General features: G+C 36.7%; 1 protein-coding gene across 4 annotated transcripts in view; it reads left to right on the forward strand.

The window, feature by feature from the left end:
• The window catches only part of HACE1 (HECT domain and ankyrin repeat containing E3 ubiquitin protein ligase 1), a gene marked incomplete at its 5' end in the record, with an annotated part of 50,316 nt that overhangs the window by 14,790 nt on the left and 15,343 nt on the right, over positions 1–20,183 (forward strand). For 3 of the 4 annotated variants that reach the window (XM_082302997.1, XM_082302998.1, XM_082303000.1), the window contains 10 exons: positions 882–983; positions 2,595–2,701; positions 6,538–6,784; positions 11,731–12,068; positions 13,160–13,228; positions 13,870–13,957; positions 15,846–15,957; positions 16,040–16,137; positions 16,322–16,409; positions 17,507–17,656. In XM_082302997.1, the coding sequence (XP_082159123.1) occupies positions 882–983; positions 2,595–2,701; positions 6,538–6,784; positions 11,731–12,068; positions 13,160–13,228; positions 13,870–13,957; positions 15,846–15,957; positions 16,040–16,137; positions 16,322–16,409; positions 17,507–17,656 (1,399 nt within the window). The remainder of the gene's footprint in view (positions 1–881; positions 984–2,594; positions 2,702–6,537; positions 6,785–11,730; positions 12,069–13,159; positions 13,229–13,869; positions 13,958–15,845; positions 15,958–16,039; positions 16,138–16,321; positions 16,410–17,506; positions 17,657–20,183) is intronic. The other variant, XM_082302999.1, reaches the window with a different exon arrangement.

Genomic DNA, 20,183 nt, shown 5'->3' on the forward strand with positions numbered 1-20,183 from the left:
TGAAATTATAGATTCATATACTTCTTGCCAACATTGCCTTGTTCTGGAAGATTTGACTTTTATTTCTTACTGATTCTGGGTGGGTTTATTTTTAATACTTAATTTCTTGGTACCAGAAACAAATTAATCTTTTTAAAGTATGGTTATCACTGAGGTAATGTCAACTGTCATTCAAAGAGGAGTTGCTGGAGTTGCAGCAGTTGATACATTATATGGTCACCTTTCCAGAGTAGAAGCTGATGCATATTCAGGTGTTCCGTGTCTGCTTAAAAATGCAACTGTATTAAATAAGATTTGATACAAATAAACCACAAAATCAAGTTCCGTTTTTTCCAGAAAACATTTTTTTCTCAGAAGGGTGTGAAGTTAGTCTAAGGCACAAGTGGAATCATACTTGTGTATTGATTTTAAAGTTAAATCACCCTTTCATGGGTTTATCATATTTCTTCCTGGAGCAAGTCAGATATGTGTCTTATGAACCTTTAGAAAATGTTTGTTTTGAAAGATTAGATTCTGGGTGTAATTAAGTACATGTCAGCAAGAGGAGGAGAAGTGAGATACTGCCCTCTTTTTAATCTTTGGTAATTGCTTGCTGAAGTGTTGTGCAGCTGTAGCTTTAGTTTGTTAAGTAGGAAAATGTTTCCGAAACCAGAAAAACAGGAGTGGATATATGTGAGCCAGTGTACTCAAAAAATTTGATTCTGTCTTCTCCCACAAATTTTGGGATACCTAACTTTGCTACATTTTTGAGTTTCAATTTATTTTAGAATATGATTTCTCCATTCAGCATTAAAAAATACTGTAATCCTCAATAGATTTTATTGCCTGTAATGGTCTAACTCTCAATTCTAATGTTTCTTTTAATGAAAATGTTTTCTTAGGGTGGTTATGGAGAGACTTGTGAAGTCTTAATACAGTACCATCCTCGACTTTTCCAGACAATAATTCAAATGACACAGAATGAAGATCTGCGGGAAAACATGGTAATATGGGATGATGTGTTTTATAGCCAGGGATCTGTCTGTGTGTGGTGGAGAGCTGAGTGCTTAATATGAGTGGCAGTTGACTGTCAGTGCCACAGCAGTTGACCACTAGGTATCTTTCTTTCCTCATGGAAAATGTACAGTCTTCAAATAATTGTAAACACAAGAATTTGGAATTAAATGTAGGATCTGTTTTCATTTAGTGTTCTAACTTTGCACGTTTGGCAAAGTGATCTCGACAGTTGAAAGAGCAGACATTGCAAGCTTCAGTACAAAGGTGCTGGTAGAGCATACTTAGAGCATTCTATATATCTAATTACTTTGTTTAACAGGGCCTATTTTCCTTTATTTAGTTGTTACCTTCAGACATCCATTCTAGGATGTGTCTTGAGGCTGAATCATCCGGAATTAACTTAAAAATTTGTAGTATGAGCACTCATCTGTATGAAGATGCCTTGTACAATTAGAGTGTAAAAGATTGCATCCACAATTTCATTTGATTATTATTTCTGTAGATGAAACTACTATGTTTCTTTTTTAATGGTTCTCTTATACCTTGCTTCTTTTATTATTGTAGGGTAGTACAATCTAAAGCAAAGAAAAAGCAAGGAAAAAATTTTTGTTTCTTGATTGTGTAGGGGAAAGGAAGCATGGGGTACCTCTTTCCCCTTCCAAATCTAGCTCGCTGTGGATTTTTAATACATTATTTGTTTTAAAATGACTGCAAACAACCTTACAGACTGTAAAAAAAAAAAGAAGATTTAGTAATGTGTTGGCTGGCAATTCACTTAATTTAGTTTTCTTGATTCTTGACATTTTCATTTTCTCTGTAACTCCATTACTTCCACTATAACATTAAGGATTTCCAAGTCTGTGTAGAAACAGTGTTTAAATTTCTGAGACAGGTTGAGTTTTATAGAGGAAAATGACACAGGTGAGAATTCTCAAAGTGTACGTTAGATACAAGGGGAGATGCTATAGATGATTTAAATTAAAAGAGAGAGAACTAAAACAATGGAACAAAAAGACCTTTTGTATATTGTAGAATTGAAGAAAATAAGTGAGAAAAATAAATTTTTCATCTGTCTGAGTAATGGTGGAGGTGTGAGCAAAAACAAGATCTTAATGAGAAGGCATGAAAAATGTGTTAGATAATACGTGGTATAGTTCTGCTTCATTGCCGAAGTGTAATCATGTACTGAAAATGGTTTTTTATGGCCAAGTCTGAGCTGTTTGCTCAGTCTTGGATAATGACCAGTTTATATTCTGTGGAAGTGATAAGGAAACTGGGTATGCATTACCACAGTCAGGACTCATATTTTAAATGTCATAGGTTGTTCTTCTGAATACAGGTTTAAGTGTTTGTAGCAATCTGTAATGTTAAATATGCTGCAGTACATGCATCAACACTAGGATGTGTAACCTTTGCAGTAATCTTTGTAAATCATAATGAAGCCTTAACTGAGGTTAACTTAGAGGTTGTACAGTAGAGATGTATGTTATTATTGCTAGATATTAATACTTGGGTGATAGCGTTCTACATAATTGATAAATTATGGTTGATCTGATGCTCCTTGACACTATGCAATTGCTTTTGTTTTAATCCTTCAGTTGCGGCAAGTTCTGGAACACTTGTCTCAGCAGAGTGAAAGCCAGTATCTTAAAATCCTGACAAGTCTTGCTGAAGTTGCTACAACAAATGGTCACAAATTGCTTAGGTAAGTGTGAGGTCACAAGTTGAAAAACTACCTGGTAGTTAGTGCCACTTAAGAGTTTTAATAGTCCAGACTATCTGATGCTCAGCACATGCTGGAGTAGATGGATCTCAAATCTGATTTATATGATAATGTCTGTTTAGATTACTGTCTTCACAAAGACTTGAAGAGAAAAAGTTGGTGTCCTTGTATAGCTGCTGACACCTAGAAGCTTGAGTTGCAGAGAAGCGTTTTTTTTTGTATGATTAGTTTGGCTATGTTAGCCCTAGGAAGGGAAGCTTTTTAGACAACATCAAATAGTTCTTTCTTTTTCTTCACCCTTCTCACTTTTTCTTCCCTTCCACATTTTTACTCTTCTACATGTTTCCTTAGTATGGTTGAGGAGAGTTTTGTAACTTCAGACACTTGTCTCATGTTTGCTGGCTCTGGTTGCCTTCCATGGCTACTAATACATATGAGATAAAAAATTTCATCTCCCAGTGTGCTATCTCAGCAGCACAGGCAGCAGTTACTTGGGGAGATGCATGATATAGGCAAGCAAATGGTATGTTTTCCTAGTTTTTGTGGCATCTGTTTGAGGGAGTTTGTGCAGAACACCTTGTCTTTGTTGGAACTCCAGTAACATTTTACTGTTTTCAAAAGCTAAGAGGTTTTAGTGTAACCTTTATGCTTTACTAGAAGCTAAGAAAATCTTTACTGGAAGAGTCAAGAGTCTGAAAACATGAGTGAAGTTCCTTACTAACATGTTTTGGATGACGTTTGGAAAAGAGAGGTTTAAGAGTGTTCTGTAATCAGAGAAACCAAACCTGTCAGCATTAGGTTGTAGAGGATTATGACTTGGGGAGCTTCTTTTTGACTGGGTGCAAAGAGCCCATCAGTGAGATGGAAAATAAATAGTGTATTCTTATTCCTAGGTGCCTTTCTTTTCTTCCCTGTCAGTCATGTTACATTTGAATGGAGCTTGTAGCTAGCAGGTCAGAACTCCTGGATGATGGTAGGAAATTCATTACACCATTAATAAGTCTTATTCTGGAGGGTGTTCACTTTGGTGAATTAGTATAAAGGTCTGAAACCCTTTAAACGTTTGGGGTTAAGGTGTGTAGACATTAAAGAAATTTTGTTTCTGCAAAGATAACTTTTTAAAGAATTTTAGCTGTTGCTGAGCTTCAGCGTGTATCAGCTTAACTTGTAACACATTCCTTTTTGTCTCCAGACTTCCTTAGAGCCAGTAGATCTCCCACAAATAAATTGTGATAAAGTGTAAAACCACTGTGCAGGAAAGGGTTTCAAACTTGCTCTGTACAGGGATGTTGTTGGAAGTTGTGGTAGCAGGATTACATCATACAAGGTAGCATTTGTTTCTGTTTCAGTATCTTCAGAGGCAAATTAAAGTGATTGTTGTTTAGATTTGATTTATTAGTGTTACTGCTCGTCAGATTTGAGCAGTGCTCCCTCAGTATGCAGAAGCATTAGCTCTGTGCCTGCGCTGTCTCTGCGTTTGAGCCGCTGTGTGCTCCTGTACTGCTGTATATCGGTGGGCTAGTGGAGGCTGAAGGCAGATGGAAGGAGATTGAAGGGTTGCATTACACTGGGTGAGGACTTATTTCTAGGGATGCCTGTACTTGGAGTGTCCTGTGGACTCTTACTGGCCCTCTTCTCTTTGGTATTTTGTAGTATGTCACAACAGAAATGACAGAAAAAACAATTCCAAGACAGCTTCACATACACAGTTTTGCAAAAACTCTGTCACTCTTCTCTCCAACTCTGTTTCCTGGCAGAAACAGTGAATTTCTACTTCAAGAAATATTTTTCAGTTGCTTTGTTAGAAGGAGGATTAAGGTAGTACTTAACATTGGTGAATACAGAATTGGTGAGTACAGAATATTGGTGAATATTCTGAGCTTGGGCCTCTTTCCTCTCTCTCCTTCTTCCAACAAAAGTATGTAAAATGTACTTTGTACATGAAAACCTCCAGTAATGATGTTCTTGCATGGCTAAACTAGTATCATTCCTGTTAGTTTCCTGGCTACTAACCCACAATCCATTGCATTTGGGTTTGTCTGTTGTTTAGTTCAAAAGTGTCTAAAATTGTTTCTTGTAATGCTTTTAACAAGTATCCAGGAGTGCCACTAAGCTTCTGCCTGAAGACTTTTGCCTTGAGTATGAGCAAGGACCCTGTTTCAGTTAGAATTACCTTCATCATGTATTTGTTTTTTCCAAAAAAATAATTGAAATGTGACATGATTTGGTCTTGCTGGTGCAAGTTAGGCCTAGCTGAGTGTTTACAAACATGCCAGTAGAAGTTTCAGGAAACTTTTACAAGCTCTCTATGGTTTTTCTATATATGTGGGTCCCTATCCTGGAGACCAGGAAATTTCACCACGAAAACACCGCTGCTGAGACATGATAAACCTCAGCTGAAATGTTAGTTTTTTTTTTCTTTTTTCAATAGTTAAGTTAGCTTCTTGAGTTAGCTTCTTGTATTCATAGATTCTTTTGGTATATAAGCTAACATTTTACAAATGCTAATTTTTAGCTGTGTCCAGAGCTTCTGGTAACAGTTGCAGACTGCCAGTCAGGGGATTTTCTTTACCTGGTTAAAACTTAATGTTCCTATTGTAGCACTGTTTACTCATTCTGTGCCTTTCTTACACTGATTGACTGAAAACATACCTGGTTAAAGTATAAATTGTCACAAGAAAGTCTTACTTTGTATGTTAGTTTGGTAAAATTGTTAGTACATTGCTTTTTAAAGTTAACAAGTCACTGACAGTCATTAAAATGCAGTGCTGAAAACAAATAGGTGATTTGCTGATGACATAGGGTGAATGAGATCATAATAAAGCTACTCTAGCTGTTACAACTGATTATGTTTCTGGTTTGTGAATTAACAGATTCTTAATTGCAACAAAGGTTTACAGCACCCTATAAGATGTCAGTTTTCTGGTGTTTACTGATCTTCTGTCTAGGAATCATGCTTTTAAGTTGCAAGTACTTTAGGGATAGAATTAAGTATGTGCTCGTTTCTATAATATTTAAGTTAATAGGTTTTCGTAGAAAAAAGGTTAATTTCTTGCAGTTTGTTATGCATTCAAGACAGAAGAATTCTTACTACTTGGGGTTTAAGAAAGAAAACCAAGTTGCATTTAGTGGAGAGTGTTTTGCTTGTGCATGAAGTCATGAGTATCTCATATTCTGCACTGTTTTGGTAGAGAGTTCAGTGTTTGCCAGTTCAATTAAGGACACTTAAAACTTTTAGTATATTTGTTGGATAAATAAATAACATTGTGGTTTTGTTTAGTATCTTTTAGATTACATTTTTCTTCAATAGAAATAATGGCATCCTTGCCATCCTGATCCCTTGTCTGGTTAAGGCAGTTATGGGCATTTAGAATAATAGCTGGTGAGGATGAGCTGTGGCAGCATATCTGATCAGTCGGTATGATTTTACCTTTGGATGCTCTCTTTTCTTGGCTGAAAAACATTTTCATCTGGGTATCCCAATTTGCTTCATGCACTGAGATTCTTACTGTAGTAAGTTGAATTTCCTCCCAGGGGTTCATAAGAAGTGCATTAAAAAAAAGGGAAGTATTTTGAAAGATCTGGAATTTGCTGTTCTTCTAGTTAAAATTACATGTACATGTTAGTAAAATCCTAATGCTTATATTTGACTTCTGGGGCTGGTGCAGGAAATGAAAGTTCAAATTCAATAGGGTTTGAAGTTTAGGGGTTTGCTTCAGCATGTGTATCAGACCCTACCATTAGATTGCTTACTCCTTATTATACTAAATTGTTTCATCTAGGAAAAGAAACTTAAACATTCCATTTTTTTCCCCCAGCTTGTCAAGTAATTATGAAGCTCAAATGAAGAGTCTCTTAAGGATCGTGAGGATATTTTGCCATGTCTTTCGCATTGGCCCATCCTCCCCCAGTAATGGAAATGACATGGGCTACAATGGAAATAAAACTCCAAGAAGTCAGGTGTTCAAGGTCAGAAAAGTATATGATGTTGTTAGGAAGATAGACGTTAAAGAGATGAATTTCACAAAGCATGCATTCATTAATCAGACATCTCATGAACAGGAAGTAAGTTTGGTTGATGTCCCTATCCCTTCTTAAGTTAAACCTACCTCTCTCCTTCTGTATTATTTTTTCCCACTGAACTAATTTACCCACTGATGCACATCTCATGTTATGATTTCTGTTTATTTCTTATTTAATAGATTGTTTATTAGATGTTGAAGGTTTAGTTACCCAGGTGACTTTGGTAAATTTTATTTCTGTTAAGAGTGTAGTAATCTCAAAATATGGTATATTAATGTAATTTTAAAATAGTAGTTGGAGATTCACTGGGAGTTCTGATCAACAAGCTTTATCTAGCTTCACAAGACAATAAAACAATTGAATTCTTGATCTGTTTGTTGTTTTCACTATGATCATGAAATCTTTTCCGAAGTTGTTCTTGGATTTTATTATTATGTACTTTGAAACACATCAGCTCACTACTACCCTTGCAAGGTTATTGATTTATAACTGCTTTCAAACACATGCTTTAGGTGGTTGCCATTTAGAAGTTTAATTCCTGAAGGTGTTTGGATTTTTTATGTTTGTTTGTTAAGGAATCCCTCTGTAGAAAGTCATAGATTGCCTTTTTGTAAAGAAGTCCCAGTTTCCTGTGTGCCAGTCTTCACTGCATGTACAACTGCCATACTTTACAGAACACCTAATAAATAAGAGCTGCAGGGTAGTCTTTCTTCTCCCATCTTACTCCATACTCTTACACAGCACATCTTATATCAAGAAACTTAGATGCCAGTAATTACTTGAGTATTTTTCTTTACCTTTGCATTTCTTCCACTGTGTTGTAAAAACAGTATTTTGAAATAACTGCAATTATTTGATGATATATGTTCATTAGGTTACTTCTAAGGGCTTTTAAGACAGAGCTGTATTGGTAAGATTGTGAAAGATGATACTCTTAATTCCAGTTTATTTAGTGAAGTATCTCAGTTTTTGTTTAAATTTCTACTCTTGGAAAGACGAAAAGCATTAGACTGTTAAAAAAAAAACTTCAAGCACAAATGTTTATTCTTCTGGCAGCAAAATAGTTTTAAGAACAAATTGATTTATATAATGAATATAAAACTAGTGCTTGAGTCTGAAAAATACTGTGTGCAAAATGTAATGCATTGTACAGTGTGCAATGTAATAATTGTCCTTTGGAGTTGTTCACCAAAATAGGGCAAGATTGGCATAATGTGGGTTTAACCAGAATTCTGTTTTGAAGAAACATAGTCCTACCCAAATCACAAGAATTATTTTATTAAAGGCAGCACTATCTAACAGTTTTAATGAAAATTGCTCTAAGTATAAGATTAAATAACAAGCAGATGTTGACACACTTCATACAAGAACTATCTTTAGGGAGGTATTCTGCTGCTAACCCCAAAAAGGGAAAAAAAGGGAAGGTTTCCTGCTTTTCAGCTCCACATAATTTCAGAACTCAATATAAAATAAGCAAAAACATTCAATTGCAATTTGCAAAGGAAGTGGTATTTCAGTAGAATCACTTATCTGTGTGCCCAAACTACTTTGTATAATAAAAGAATTTTTTCTTAATTTACTGTGGATTTAAGTCTTGTGCACTAAACTTATATTAAACTACTGCCACAGTTGTCCCAGAAAATATCAGTGATTCTTACTTGTGTGAAAACAACATGTATGTTTTTATTAAATAAGCAAAATGTATACTACTGTTGCATTTCCTAACAAAACAAAAGTTTCAGGATGATTTAAAAATTATTATTGCAATCATTGTGATTTATTTAGAAGTTTTATGAGTGAGGCAGCCCTGCAGTAGGGCCACTGTTGTGCCCACTGTACTTTAAAGATTGTTTTAAATTTCAAACTTAGAAGTATAAAACTGCTGATGAGAACTTACTGTTGTTTGGGAATGGGCACACAGGTCTGGCAATTCTAAGTTAATGTACAGTTATGGTTGGTTTAGTCTGTTCTTCCCTGAATTTACAGTGACTGGGTAGTGGGAGATTAGATAATAGTGCTGAGTGAATTGGGTGACTTCCAGTTCTCTCTTATTCCTACCTTTCCTTCAGCTTTTTTGTCCTTTCTTTGAAAATGTGCTTGTGATGGTCTCTTTCACCTTTTGGGAAGAGGTAAAAAAGGCTTGACTTTTCTTAATGCTTTGTTAATTTTTTCTGTATCGGTGTACTGATTGAACATATTTTGAAAAGTCGTCACTGTGTTGTAGCTGGGAAGGGATTAAAAATGTGAGTATTCTTGATCTGAGTCTACTGAGGAATGTTATTGCTTGACAAGGTCAAGAAAATCACAGGGCTGTCTGTGCTTTAGTGGAATTCCCTGTATGTGATTCAGGCCTATCCAGATGTTTTAAAGTGGAAACACTAGCTAATGATACACATTCTTGTACTGATCCTGTAAGATACAAAAGAATCGTTGAATTTTGTATCCCAAGCTTGAAACAAGCTGCTAACTCAAATGAGATCTTACCAGTGAGAAACTCTGGGTAGTAATCTTGACCAGGTTTACATTCATTACTTTTCCATGTATTGCTCTTCCAATTGCTTTTCAGTGTGATCTCATATTAGGGAAATGTGCTGCAAAATTTCTCTGTAATTGAACAAGGTTGGGAAGTGCTTAAATGTTTTTTCCTTGTTTCAGATACTGTTCTTTTCTAGAATTGAGGTAACTTCTCTTCTGTGACAAAGTCACTTCATGGATTAGTGATCTCCTGCACCCTCTGTCTTAAAAAGCTATCTGGCATCTGGCAAAAGATTTTGCTCCAGTGTTGCAGTTTGAATATGGATTTGGTTACTGGTCTTGCTTTCTAGATGAGTAAAGAGGAAAGCATTGCATAGGTCAATTCTTGCATTTGGGAGGTAAGGTGTGCAGCTGTAAAGGCTTGGTACTCCATCAGACTCAGCTGTATAATTCCAGAGAAACTTTTCCGTGCTGGGAAATATGACTGAAGTTTGAGTGGATGTCTTTGTTTAATATGAGGTTCATGGTAAGAACTGACTGAAGAATGCTGACTAGTAGTTTGAAAAAAGCATTGCTAGTGGTTTGATTGAATATATCCATATGCCACTTGAAAAGGTCTGGTCATGGATGCCAACATAAAATGCTGACAGTCATGGATATGGAGGTGATGGGAAATATTTAGAAGTGTTTTATATCCTGAAGTTGGACTAGAAAGAAAGAAAATGAAATGTTAAAATTGCTATGCTTGACTAGACTTTTAAATGAGTTTATGATCAGAAGCTGTGAAGAACTAGCTTTGGAAAAACAAATTGGGTGGAAAAGTTCTGCTGAGTCTTTGGGAAGTAAAAGATAAATCACAAGATATTGGGGGGAAATGGTGTCTGGCAAGCTAAACATTGAAAAGTTTGGGGGAAGAAAAGTATATTTTAGTACTCTAGTAAGTAACGACCTAGTTTCTTGTGAGTTATGGGTTGAGTACAGCTGCATTTTAATTCTTCTCTGTATTCAGTTAATCCTATTTTCCATGAGAAAGTTTTTTTACATTATGTTTTATGGTAAAGGTCTGCCAGGTGGGTCTTGGAGGGAGGATAACTTGGTCCTGTATGGCAGACAATTATATAGAAAATGCTACCTCTGCTGGAGGTATTCAGATCACCATCTAGAGAAATGTGTGGTCACTAGGAGCACAAGGGTTAAGTGAGTGACATGCAAAATATTGAGCAAAACCTACCAGTATTAGAGATCAAGCGGGCTTTCCCCCACACTCTTTACTGGAAAAAATGGAAGCATAGTGGTAAATTTTTAAATGGTGAATTTCAGCAGTTTTTTTAAATGCACAGCTCTTATGGGAAGTAATTTATTGTGTATTGGGAGCGTGCACTGACAGTGCTCCAGATAGTGTAAACTTCTGGTACAGCATGCTGTAAGCGGCTCTTTATTTTCAAAAGCAACCTGAGAATATGAGAATATAACTTGCAGTGTTTGCTAAGTCTTTGAATGTTTTCATCAGTGAAAAATGTTGATGCAACAGTAATATATGGAAAAAGGAATGCATTTAAAAGTTCACTCTTACTCTTGGAATGCTGTGAAGTACTTGAGTTGATTACCTCCCTGTAGGATTCATATTGCTCTGCTCACTAGGCTGTAGGCTTGTGAAACAAGCCTCTAAACACCATTAAGGGACAACACAGTTAGCCCTTGTGGGTTTTTTTATGCTCATGAGAAAGCTGCAGGTCTTATCCCTTTTTCTCCTCTGTAGTAGGCCTGCACCTCAGAGTAAATGTGTAATGATGGAACTGTATCGGATTTCAATTATATTGGTTTTAAGCAGGTGGTAGTGAATAAAGAGTGTCTTTGTTAAATAAAATGTATAGCCTTAAAATTTGATATGTGATTCTGCTGATACTTGTTTCTATTTCATAAAGCTGAATGTTAGTGCCCCTTACTCTGAAACATCTGAGGTACTATCAGAATGAGCTGCATGAGCTCAGATTATGCATAAAGCACATTCTTACTAGACATGTACATGAAGCTGAATCTCAGTGATGTTGTCTGGGATTTCCTCCATGTCCTTCGTAGAGGAAGCTCCTTTGATCAGGTTCTTCTAAAAGAACTGACACTCACTCCAGAAACTCAACCTGGGTGTTACTGTTTCTCTGCGTGGCTGCAGTGGTCAGGCAGTAGTGTGCTCTGTGACCACTGTGAAGCCAAACTCTGTTCTATAGTTCAGTTCTATAGTTCTTCTGTAGTTCTTTATAAATTAGTTTATCTTTCTTCCATCCGCTGCTTGATTATTTTCCTTCTATATGAAATTTTTTCTTTGTGCTGTTTGGCTACAAATGCAGAATTTTTTGTGTGTATTTGCCTCTTATCTCTAACATGACCTCTAAAGGATCATTTAAAACTTTAAAATGTGCATGATATTTGTTTGCCTTAAGAGGATTATCACATTATTAATATTATCTAATGTCAGCATGTTCCTTTTTGTCTGTTTTTTCACGTGTTTATTGCAGCCACTGGAACTACTCTGGCATTCTCTGGATGAATGGCTTGTTCTGATAGCCACGGAGCTGATGAAAAACAAAAGGGACTCTGCCAACATTACTTCTATTTTATTGAAGCAAAAAGGACCAGATCACCAGGATGCTACTCCCACACCTTCTTTTGCCACTGCAGGAACTGAGAGAAGAAAAGAGTTGTCCACTGATGCTGTCGAGTTAAAAACATATGATGTTGCTGGGAAGCAGGAAGCTTGTGCTGATTGTCAGGATGTTATCTCCATGACAGCAAACAGGCTGAGTGCTGTCATTCAAGCCTTCTATATGTGCTGCTCCTGTCAGATGCCTCAGGGGTAAGGAGAGGATTCGTTCTTCTTACCCAAACTAGTACCATTTTAAAATCATTCATACTTACTTGGAAGAATGTTGGTGCTGATGACATTGTATTAGTGATAGTCAAGGCTATGCTGTTTATTGCTTTCACTAGTTCAGTTATTTGAATGTTTTTTTTTTTTTTCTGGTTCTGAAGGCACCAAACAGCACTGCAAATTTCCCATAGTGCTGCTGCCTATGAATGTAGCTGCAGTGGGGCAGACTTTGTATTGAATGTCTCATGGCTCTTTGTAATCATTTAGTATACTTTTAGGTAGTAGGATTTTGATATTTTGAAACTTAGCTGTATTTGCTGTTTGTTTTTAATGTGAAATTAACCCTGAATTTAATGTGGTTATCCAACAGGAAGAGCTATAAACTCAGAAGAAAAAAAGAAAAGTGAATTAACTTAGTGTATGAAAGTGATGGGTGGGGCAAAACTTATTTGATTATATTGTATATAGAAAGGGGAGTTCAGTCTCAAAGTAAGGCTCACCTGGAATCTTGTCCCAGGCTGACAAACGTAGTTTTGTGTGGAACATGCAGTTCAACTTAGGTAAACTTAATATCATTGAGGTCTGGTTTAAAAAGGAAATAATTGTGACCACTATAACTGAGGTCCTAGTCTGTCCAAGACTGCTGTGGATTGTATTTGTGGCTTTGGCCCTTGTGAATAGAAGATTAGGGCAGGTGTGATGGTATTACAAGCTCGCTGAGGAATCTAGAAGCAAGGGTGCTACTACATGACAACTTGGTTATTCCTAGTCACCATAGGGGTTATTTCTTTCTTTGCCAAACTGAGTGGAATAAAAGCTTTCAAGTTGGCCAGTAATATTTGTCTGGGGCATAGTTCTCTGTGGATGTTCTGGAATATGATTGGTTATTGATATTTTTGTCTTTTCTATTAGTTTGTTATGAGATCTTAATGCTGTTGAATATTTAGTTTCATGATGACTAGTTAAACAACATCAGTGTCTATTTGTGTAATACTTTATTAAAAAAAAGTAACAATTTATGTAATTCAGATTTTTTTGATTGCACTAATCGAAAACATCTTATGATTTTTGAACAGGATGACGTCACCTCGTTTTATAGAATTTGTTTGTAAACATGATGATGTCCTTAAGTGTTTTGTTAACCGGTAAGCTTCAACAAATAGGGACATTGTAATCCACCCCTCTGTTCCTCCCCAGCAATAATTCATTTTTTTCTTCTTACTGAGTTGTATTTTTAGATTGTTGCTATGATATATGAACAATATGCAATTTAATGGTCTTGCTGAACTCAAGGGAGTGTAGATTAATGATTCAGAGCTCAGACTTAAATGAGCTTTTCTACATATTTAAGTGATCTATTTGTAAGATTCTTGAACAAAATCTGTTTCACAGAGCAACAGAGTAATTTGTTGAATGGATTCTTTCCTTATATTTGTTTCAAGTAAAGCCTTCCCTTTTAAGGTAGATGAAAACTTCCATTCTTCCTCAAATGTGTGACAACGTAAAGGAGTCTAAACCATCTCTGTACAGTTGGCTGTTTCCAGAGTTTTTCTGGGACTGTCAGGTTTATAACTTCTGTGTGAGGAGCTGCTTCTAATCCTCCCATGTTTAACAGATGAGGTAGTATAAGTTGTTTGGAAACAAGAGTTAGGAAGAAATTATAAAATAGAAGAATCTGTTGAGACTTCTCTATATGGTTAATTGCATTGTTCTTTATGTAGACTTTTTGCATCACAAAGCGTTATTATTAAATCTCTAACAGGCTTCTAACCTATTTTTCTTTCAGAAATCCCAAAATAATTTTTGATCACTTTCATTTTCTTCTGGAGTGTCCTGAACTAATGTCCAGATTTATGCATATCATAAAAGCTCAGGTAAATGTCAGGAGGTGCTTAGTTACAACTTCTGTGAATACAAAAGATGTTTTGTTTAAAAATAGTATTTAAAGAAAATCCATTTGGGGAGGATGTAAGAACTAAACATGGCCTCTAGTGCTTCTGAATCTGTGATGTTGAAAGATCATATTAAAAAGACATGGCAGCCAGATTACTGTATAATAATTCTTTAAAATACATGGGTGAGTCCATCTGAGATAACCAATGTTTGATGTCTTACAAGTCCAACTTTCAGTTAAAGAGTGAAATTTCTATTTTTAAATCTGTATATGCACATCTAATAGACTGAGCTTTAAAATGCTGTACTTTTCCCCTAAATGACTTTAATTTTGAGACAAACCAGAGGATAAATACATCACTATTACTTGATTTGGTTGTAGTTAGTGGCAGCTCCTTTAGTGAAACATTATGTTGTCTTGTTGTCTGTTCCTAAAGCTTTATTTCCTTAGTTGTAAACCATACAGTGCTTTTAAAGATAAATTGTTTTTATTAATCCAGTTTCATTTTTGGGACATGGTGTAGGTGTATTGTTTATTCATTCTTTTGCTGAAATGCTGTCATTTTTGTTGTAATGTCCTCACATGGGGCACCACTTGACACTGATCATGCCGTAATCAAATCTCTCCTGATGGGAGAAATCTTTTAAAGTCCTTGCCAGGAGTTCCAGAGACAAACGGGACTCTCAGCCTTCACTGCTTCTAGATAGTTGTTTATTAAGTCTTATCAGAGAAACAGAGTCACTAGCATGACCCAGACACAGCACAAAGCAGAGAATTCAGGAGAAAGCCGAATTATCAAGATTAAATGGCCTTTATAAAGGTAAATCAACCAATGGTTACTAAAAACGAACATTATTTTTACTTTTCTACCAATTATTTAGTAACACAGCCAGGAACTGTGGAATTCTTTGTCCAATCATCCCAAACTATTTTTACTGCAGAATATGGAGTAGTAGAAGAAGAAGGTTTGGAGAACAACAACAATCCTCCATTTTGATGTTTTTTGCTTTTATCTATTTAATACATTAACAAACCCAAAACCTCTAAATTTTTCACCCTGTGACAATCTTACATGGTAGTCTATCACCTAATTTACACCAGTGTAGTTTCTAATTATTTTCTAATAGTAGGCAGTTTTTTCCAAGGACGGAGGTCAAAAACAGTGTTGTTCAGGGGGGTAAAACCCTTCAAAACAGGCAGAGAAATATTCTCTGCACTCTGGGTTCCCACAGGTGTTTTTGAAACTCATGAGTAATGAGGAGACCCCCAAGAAATGATACCCTGTTTGTTAAATCAACTCATGTACGTGCTGTGAATTGCAGGGGATGAGAAAGGCCATACTTGTGTCATACCTGTCTCAAAAGAGCTGCAAAATATCAATATAAACACTGGCTCAAGTTAGAACCTTCTCACCTAGGAATTGCTTTGTAAAGTTTCTGGTTCCTTTGGGGTGTTTTATATTGCCAGTGAACGTAACTACAGCTAGGGCTGGTTCATATCACTTGTGTTTCTGTGCTCAGCTGTGGTTGATTATTAGTAGTTTTACAGAAGCCAGTGACTTATTTCTTATCCAAGTTCCTTCATGCCCCCTGAACTGTAAGATGTTTTGTGCTGGTTTTCTCTTCTATGGAAAACTTTGATAGCTATTTCTGGATAGCTGGTGGTCCAGTCTTTCTGCAGACCCAACTTCAGCAAGCACTCAAAGTCATGTCTGGTCCTTTCCTCTTGCCAAAATAGTGTATAGCTTATTGGGGTAACTCTGCACATGTCAAAAATTAACTGAGAACTATGCATAACCATTTGCTTACAGGAGAGGAATTATTCAGGGGAATGCATGTGTATAATATGGTTTGCTCCTTGTTTTGTAGCCATTTAAAGATCGCTGTGAATGGTTCTATGAACATCTGCATGCCGGGCAGCCAGATTCAGACATGGTGCACAGGCCTGTCAATGAAAATGACATACTTCTGGTTCACAGAGGTATTGTGTTCCAAATGGTATTAGTGTATCTTGGAAAGATAATGAATGAAGATGAAAAAATTAATTGGTATTTTGTATTTAGATTCTATTTTTAGGAGTAGCTGTGAAGTTGTGTCTAAAGCAAACTGTGCAAAACTAAAGCAGGGGATTGCTGTGAGATTTCATGGAGAAGAAGGCATGGTGGGTAAAACTGCATGGTTTTCTTTTATAGCATTTTCATGTGGAAATAATAATTCTCATTCACAAGCATGGTTTTGAACTAAACCTTACTTTAAAATTCCTTTAAAAGAAATATGTGGTTACTCAGCATAACTATGCAGTGAAAGTTTTGTGTACTAATATGTTTCATTCTTTTGACATGCAGGGACAGGGTGTGGTGCGTGAATGGTTTGATATCTTATCCAGTGAAATAGTTAACCCAGATTATGCCTTATTTACCCAGTCAGCTGATGGTATGTCTTTGCCTTTTTTTTTTTTTCCTAAATTTAGGGTGTCATTTTTTATAAAAGCATTTTTGTAATCCAAAAAACAAAGGTCACTTAACTGGGTTCAGAATATAAGATTGTTACTTTTGAAAAACAGGACTGACAGAATTGATCTCATATATAGAGAAATCATCTATTCATTGTACACTTTTATAACAATAGGTGAAATATTTCTCTTGCTTTGAAGTTTCCTTCTCCTCTGTAAGAGGAGAGCAAGTTGTTGGTTTTAATGAGGCCATGCTGTTTCTGCCTGGTAGTCGAAGGACATAACACTGAGAGGAGTATATAAAGTGCTTTCCTTTCTTCCACATCTGCAAGGGATATGTGGAGGTATTCCTTCATCTCCTTTTAGAAATCCATAAATTCAATCAGCTCATTTTTATTGTAAACCCGGATGTTGATCTCCACAGGCCTCCTTTGTATTTGACTTTTTGTCTTTTGGGTTCTTCATATAAAGCAAGCCTTTATAAATAAAAGATTTCACATCATCATGAGTGATAAATGTTTTGTTTTCTACCTTACAAAGTCTTGGAAGTGGCAAGGGTCAACAGTACAGGCACAGATTATTTCATGACAGTTAAAAGGAGAGGTTCAGGTGTGCCTGTTTGAAGTAGTCTTCTCCAAGGAGACCAGGACTGGACTGTCTCCTGCCTGCATCTGGCTGGAGACAGATGAAAGGAAGTAGATACGTTCTCATCCTTCCTTTGAGCATGTTCACAAGCTGATAGAAGCAAAGCCTGTTAGAGTGAATAAAACGTGTATATAGCAATATAGTAAGATGGAGGACCAAATTAAGCAGTTGATAATTACCCTTTTGTTGATGATAATTATTTCAGAACAGTGCCTTGGAGAGTGGCTAAGCAGTATCATTGTAATAAGATGTCATTACATTCTAAGACATTGCTTTCTGACATCTTTTCTGTGTAAACAAAAAACCCTAAACAGACTTCCAAAACCCCAAGAAAAAGCTCTTGCAGTGTTTTCAGATGCTTAGTGTGTTTGATAAATAAGAACTTAATTTAAAAAAAAATGTAATGGAGCATGATAATATTTTGGTTTTATAGGAACAACTTTCCAGCCAAACAGCAACTCTTCTGTAAATCCAGATCATTTGAACTACTTCCGTTTCGCAGGCCAGATCCTGGGGCTGGCACTGAATCACAGGCAGCTGGTGAACATCTACTTCACAAGGTCATTCTACAAACATATTCTTGGTATGGTTTTATTAAAATCCTGTTTATTAGTCGTAACAGTTGTCTGAGTAGTAAACCTTTTCCTTTTTTACTTTTGTGTGTATGGTAAAAGTGAAAAAGCCTTGGAAATTAATGTCTTGGTAGTTTTTTATGTACATCAGAGTCACAACAATTCTTTGCATCACAGTTGTGAAATTCATCTCTTCTTCTGTGTAGTGTCATTCTTGAGAAATGATTGTTCTGTAGTTAACTTAAAACAAAGTTGAGAATGTTTATGAACTCTGGCAAAAATCTGTCAGGCATTCTTGATTATACCTGAAGTTCTTCACTTGTGCAATGGTTTTTGAAAAGGTGAAGCCCTGCTGTTGAAAACCTCTCTGTCTACCCGCTCCAACAAATACTACTTATTTCCTGAAATAGGGTTTCAGAGCTAATGCAGGTTCATCCTGTCTCCTTAATGAGAGAAGTTAACTCATATGCTTTTACTGTGGCATTCAAGATGATTGGACAGACGTTTTTATGGAAATGTTACTTTTTTAGTAGAGGAGAACCTCTGTTAGCTGGTGGTATCTTCTCTGCTCTTCTTTAAGAACCTTTGTGCATCTCGATTGTTGAACAAGATGCCTCTCTTCTACATTGTCATGAAAAAACTTCTCTTGAAAGATGATGTGATTTCATGTGCATTCTTGTTATTCCTCCAAGTACATAAATTTATTTGCTGTTGCATGCAGAATTTCCTTTGTGTTCAATCACTAATCTTCTTTGGAAGTATAAGATAGCTTGATGGTTTTCTGTAATCATTTTGTCTCCCTACAGTCTTCCTGTGATGTTTGCTGGGTCCAGGACAGATAAACTCTTAACTACAAGTTTATTGTTTATCTTCCCTGAAAGTGTTCAGAGAACACTGTTGCAGTTCATTGAAGGTGCAGGCTCAGTCATCTTTGTCAAGATCTTCTTCAAAGAGGAGCGTATTTTACTTCTCTCCCTCAGTACTGCTTTCTGTGGCAGGAGAGGGACTGTGCTGGGCAAGAGCCAGTGGAGCACAGCCAGTCTGCAGCAGCACCATGTTGGCAGTGCTTCATCAGGATTCCCTAGTTGTTGATCTTCACACAGGAAAGTGGTTCTAAAGTAGAAGTATCATTGCATGGCACAGTTTGGTGCTGATTTAAGGCTTGGCCTCTCACATCGCAAGTGAGTAGAAAAATGGTGAATGATTTGGGTTTGAAGGGATCTTAGATACTTTGGGCAGGAATACCTTCCTCTAAACCAGGTTGCTCAAAGCCCTTTACAGCTTGGTCTTGGAACACTTCCAGGGATGGGGCATCCACAACTTCTCTGGGCAACCTGTTCCAGTACCTCATCACCCTGGCAGTAAAGAAATTCTTCCTGATACCCAATCTAAATCTATTCTCTTTCAGATTAAAACCATTCCCCTTTGTCCTGTCACTACTTGCCTGTGTAAGAAGTCCCTCTCCACCTCTTTTGTAGACCTTCTTCTGGTACTGGAAGGCTGCTTGAAGGTCTCCCTGGACCTTTCTCTTCTCCAGGCTGAAACACCTCCAACTGTCTCAGCCTTCAGTCTTCATAGGAGAGGTGCTTCAGCCATTTGATCATCATTGTAGCCTTGTCTGGACTTGCTCCAACAGGTCTATGTCCTTCCTATGTCGGGGCCCCAGAGCTGGATGCAGTACTCCAGATGGGGTCTCATGAGTATGAGGTAGAGGGGCAGAATCATCTTCTTTGACCTGCTGGCCACACTGCTTTTCATTGTTAAGAATAACACAGGCTAATTTCCTTGGGATGTATTCACAGAAAAGAAAATCTTACTTTTCTACTCTTCAGTGTCACCTTGAGAGCAAGCAAATGTTGTTCTCGTCACCTTTTTCAGAAATAACTACTAATGATTTTGGGTTCCTTACTGGTTTTGACTTGTGATGATATGCTGATTTGTTGGTTTCTGAATTGACAAGATGACCTGTTACTTACTTTTTTCTTTTTTTTTCACTTTGCTAGAATAACTATTGCAAACCAAGCAGCAGTCATTAGTCTCTGTTAATAAGGTCTAACTGATCTTAATAAGGTCTTGTCACGCTGTTTTACAGGCATCCTGGAATTTTCTAGAGGTTTATACACATTCAGCTTGTTTAAGGTCAAAAGGTTCACAATTCTTTATAACTTCTTGTTACTTATCAGAGAACTGGAAAAATTACACCTCCACTTCTCAAAGTAGATGCTTTTTCTGCCTCAGTCACTGTGATTTATTTAAACCTTTCTGAGGCCTTCTCCATCAGCTTTGTGCATCTCCTATCTTCTTGCTTAAGGAATCAGAGTTGCGTAGCAGTGGATGCTCCTGAGGGGGTTTTATTTTTGCCAACTGTTGTTCATGCCAAATACAAATTATCTGATTACAGACATAGAAATTCCCTTCAGCTACTTGTCAGGCCTTAAGTAAAGGAGTATGAAATCTCTTGCAGTCTGTTTCCGTTCCTTTGGTTTCTCACCTTGCACTGAGATCCTTGTTTTCTGCAGTGACAATATAGCCATCTGT

Source organism: Coloeus monedula (assembly GCF_965178545.1).
Source record: "Coloeus monedula genome assembly, chromosome: 2".
Lineage (NCBI taxonomy): Eukaryota > Metazoa > Chordata > Aves > Passeriformes > Corvidae > Coloeus > Coloeus monedula.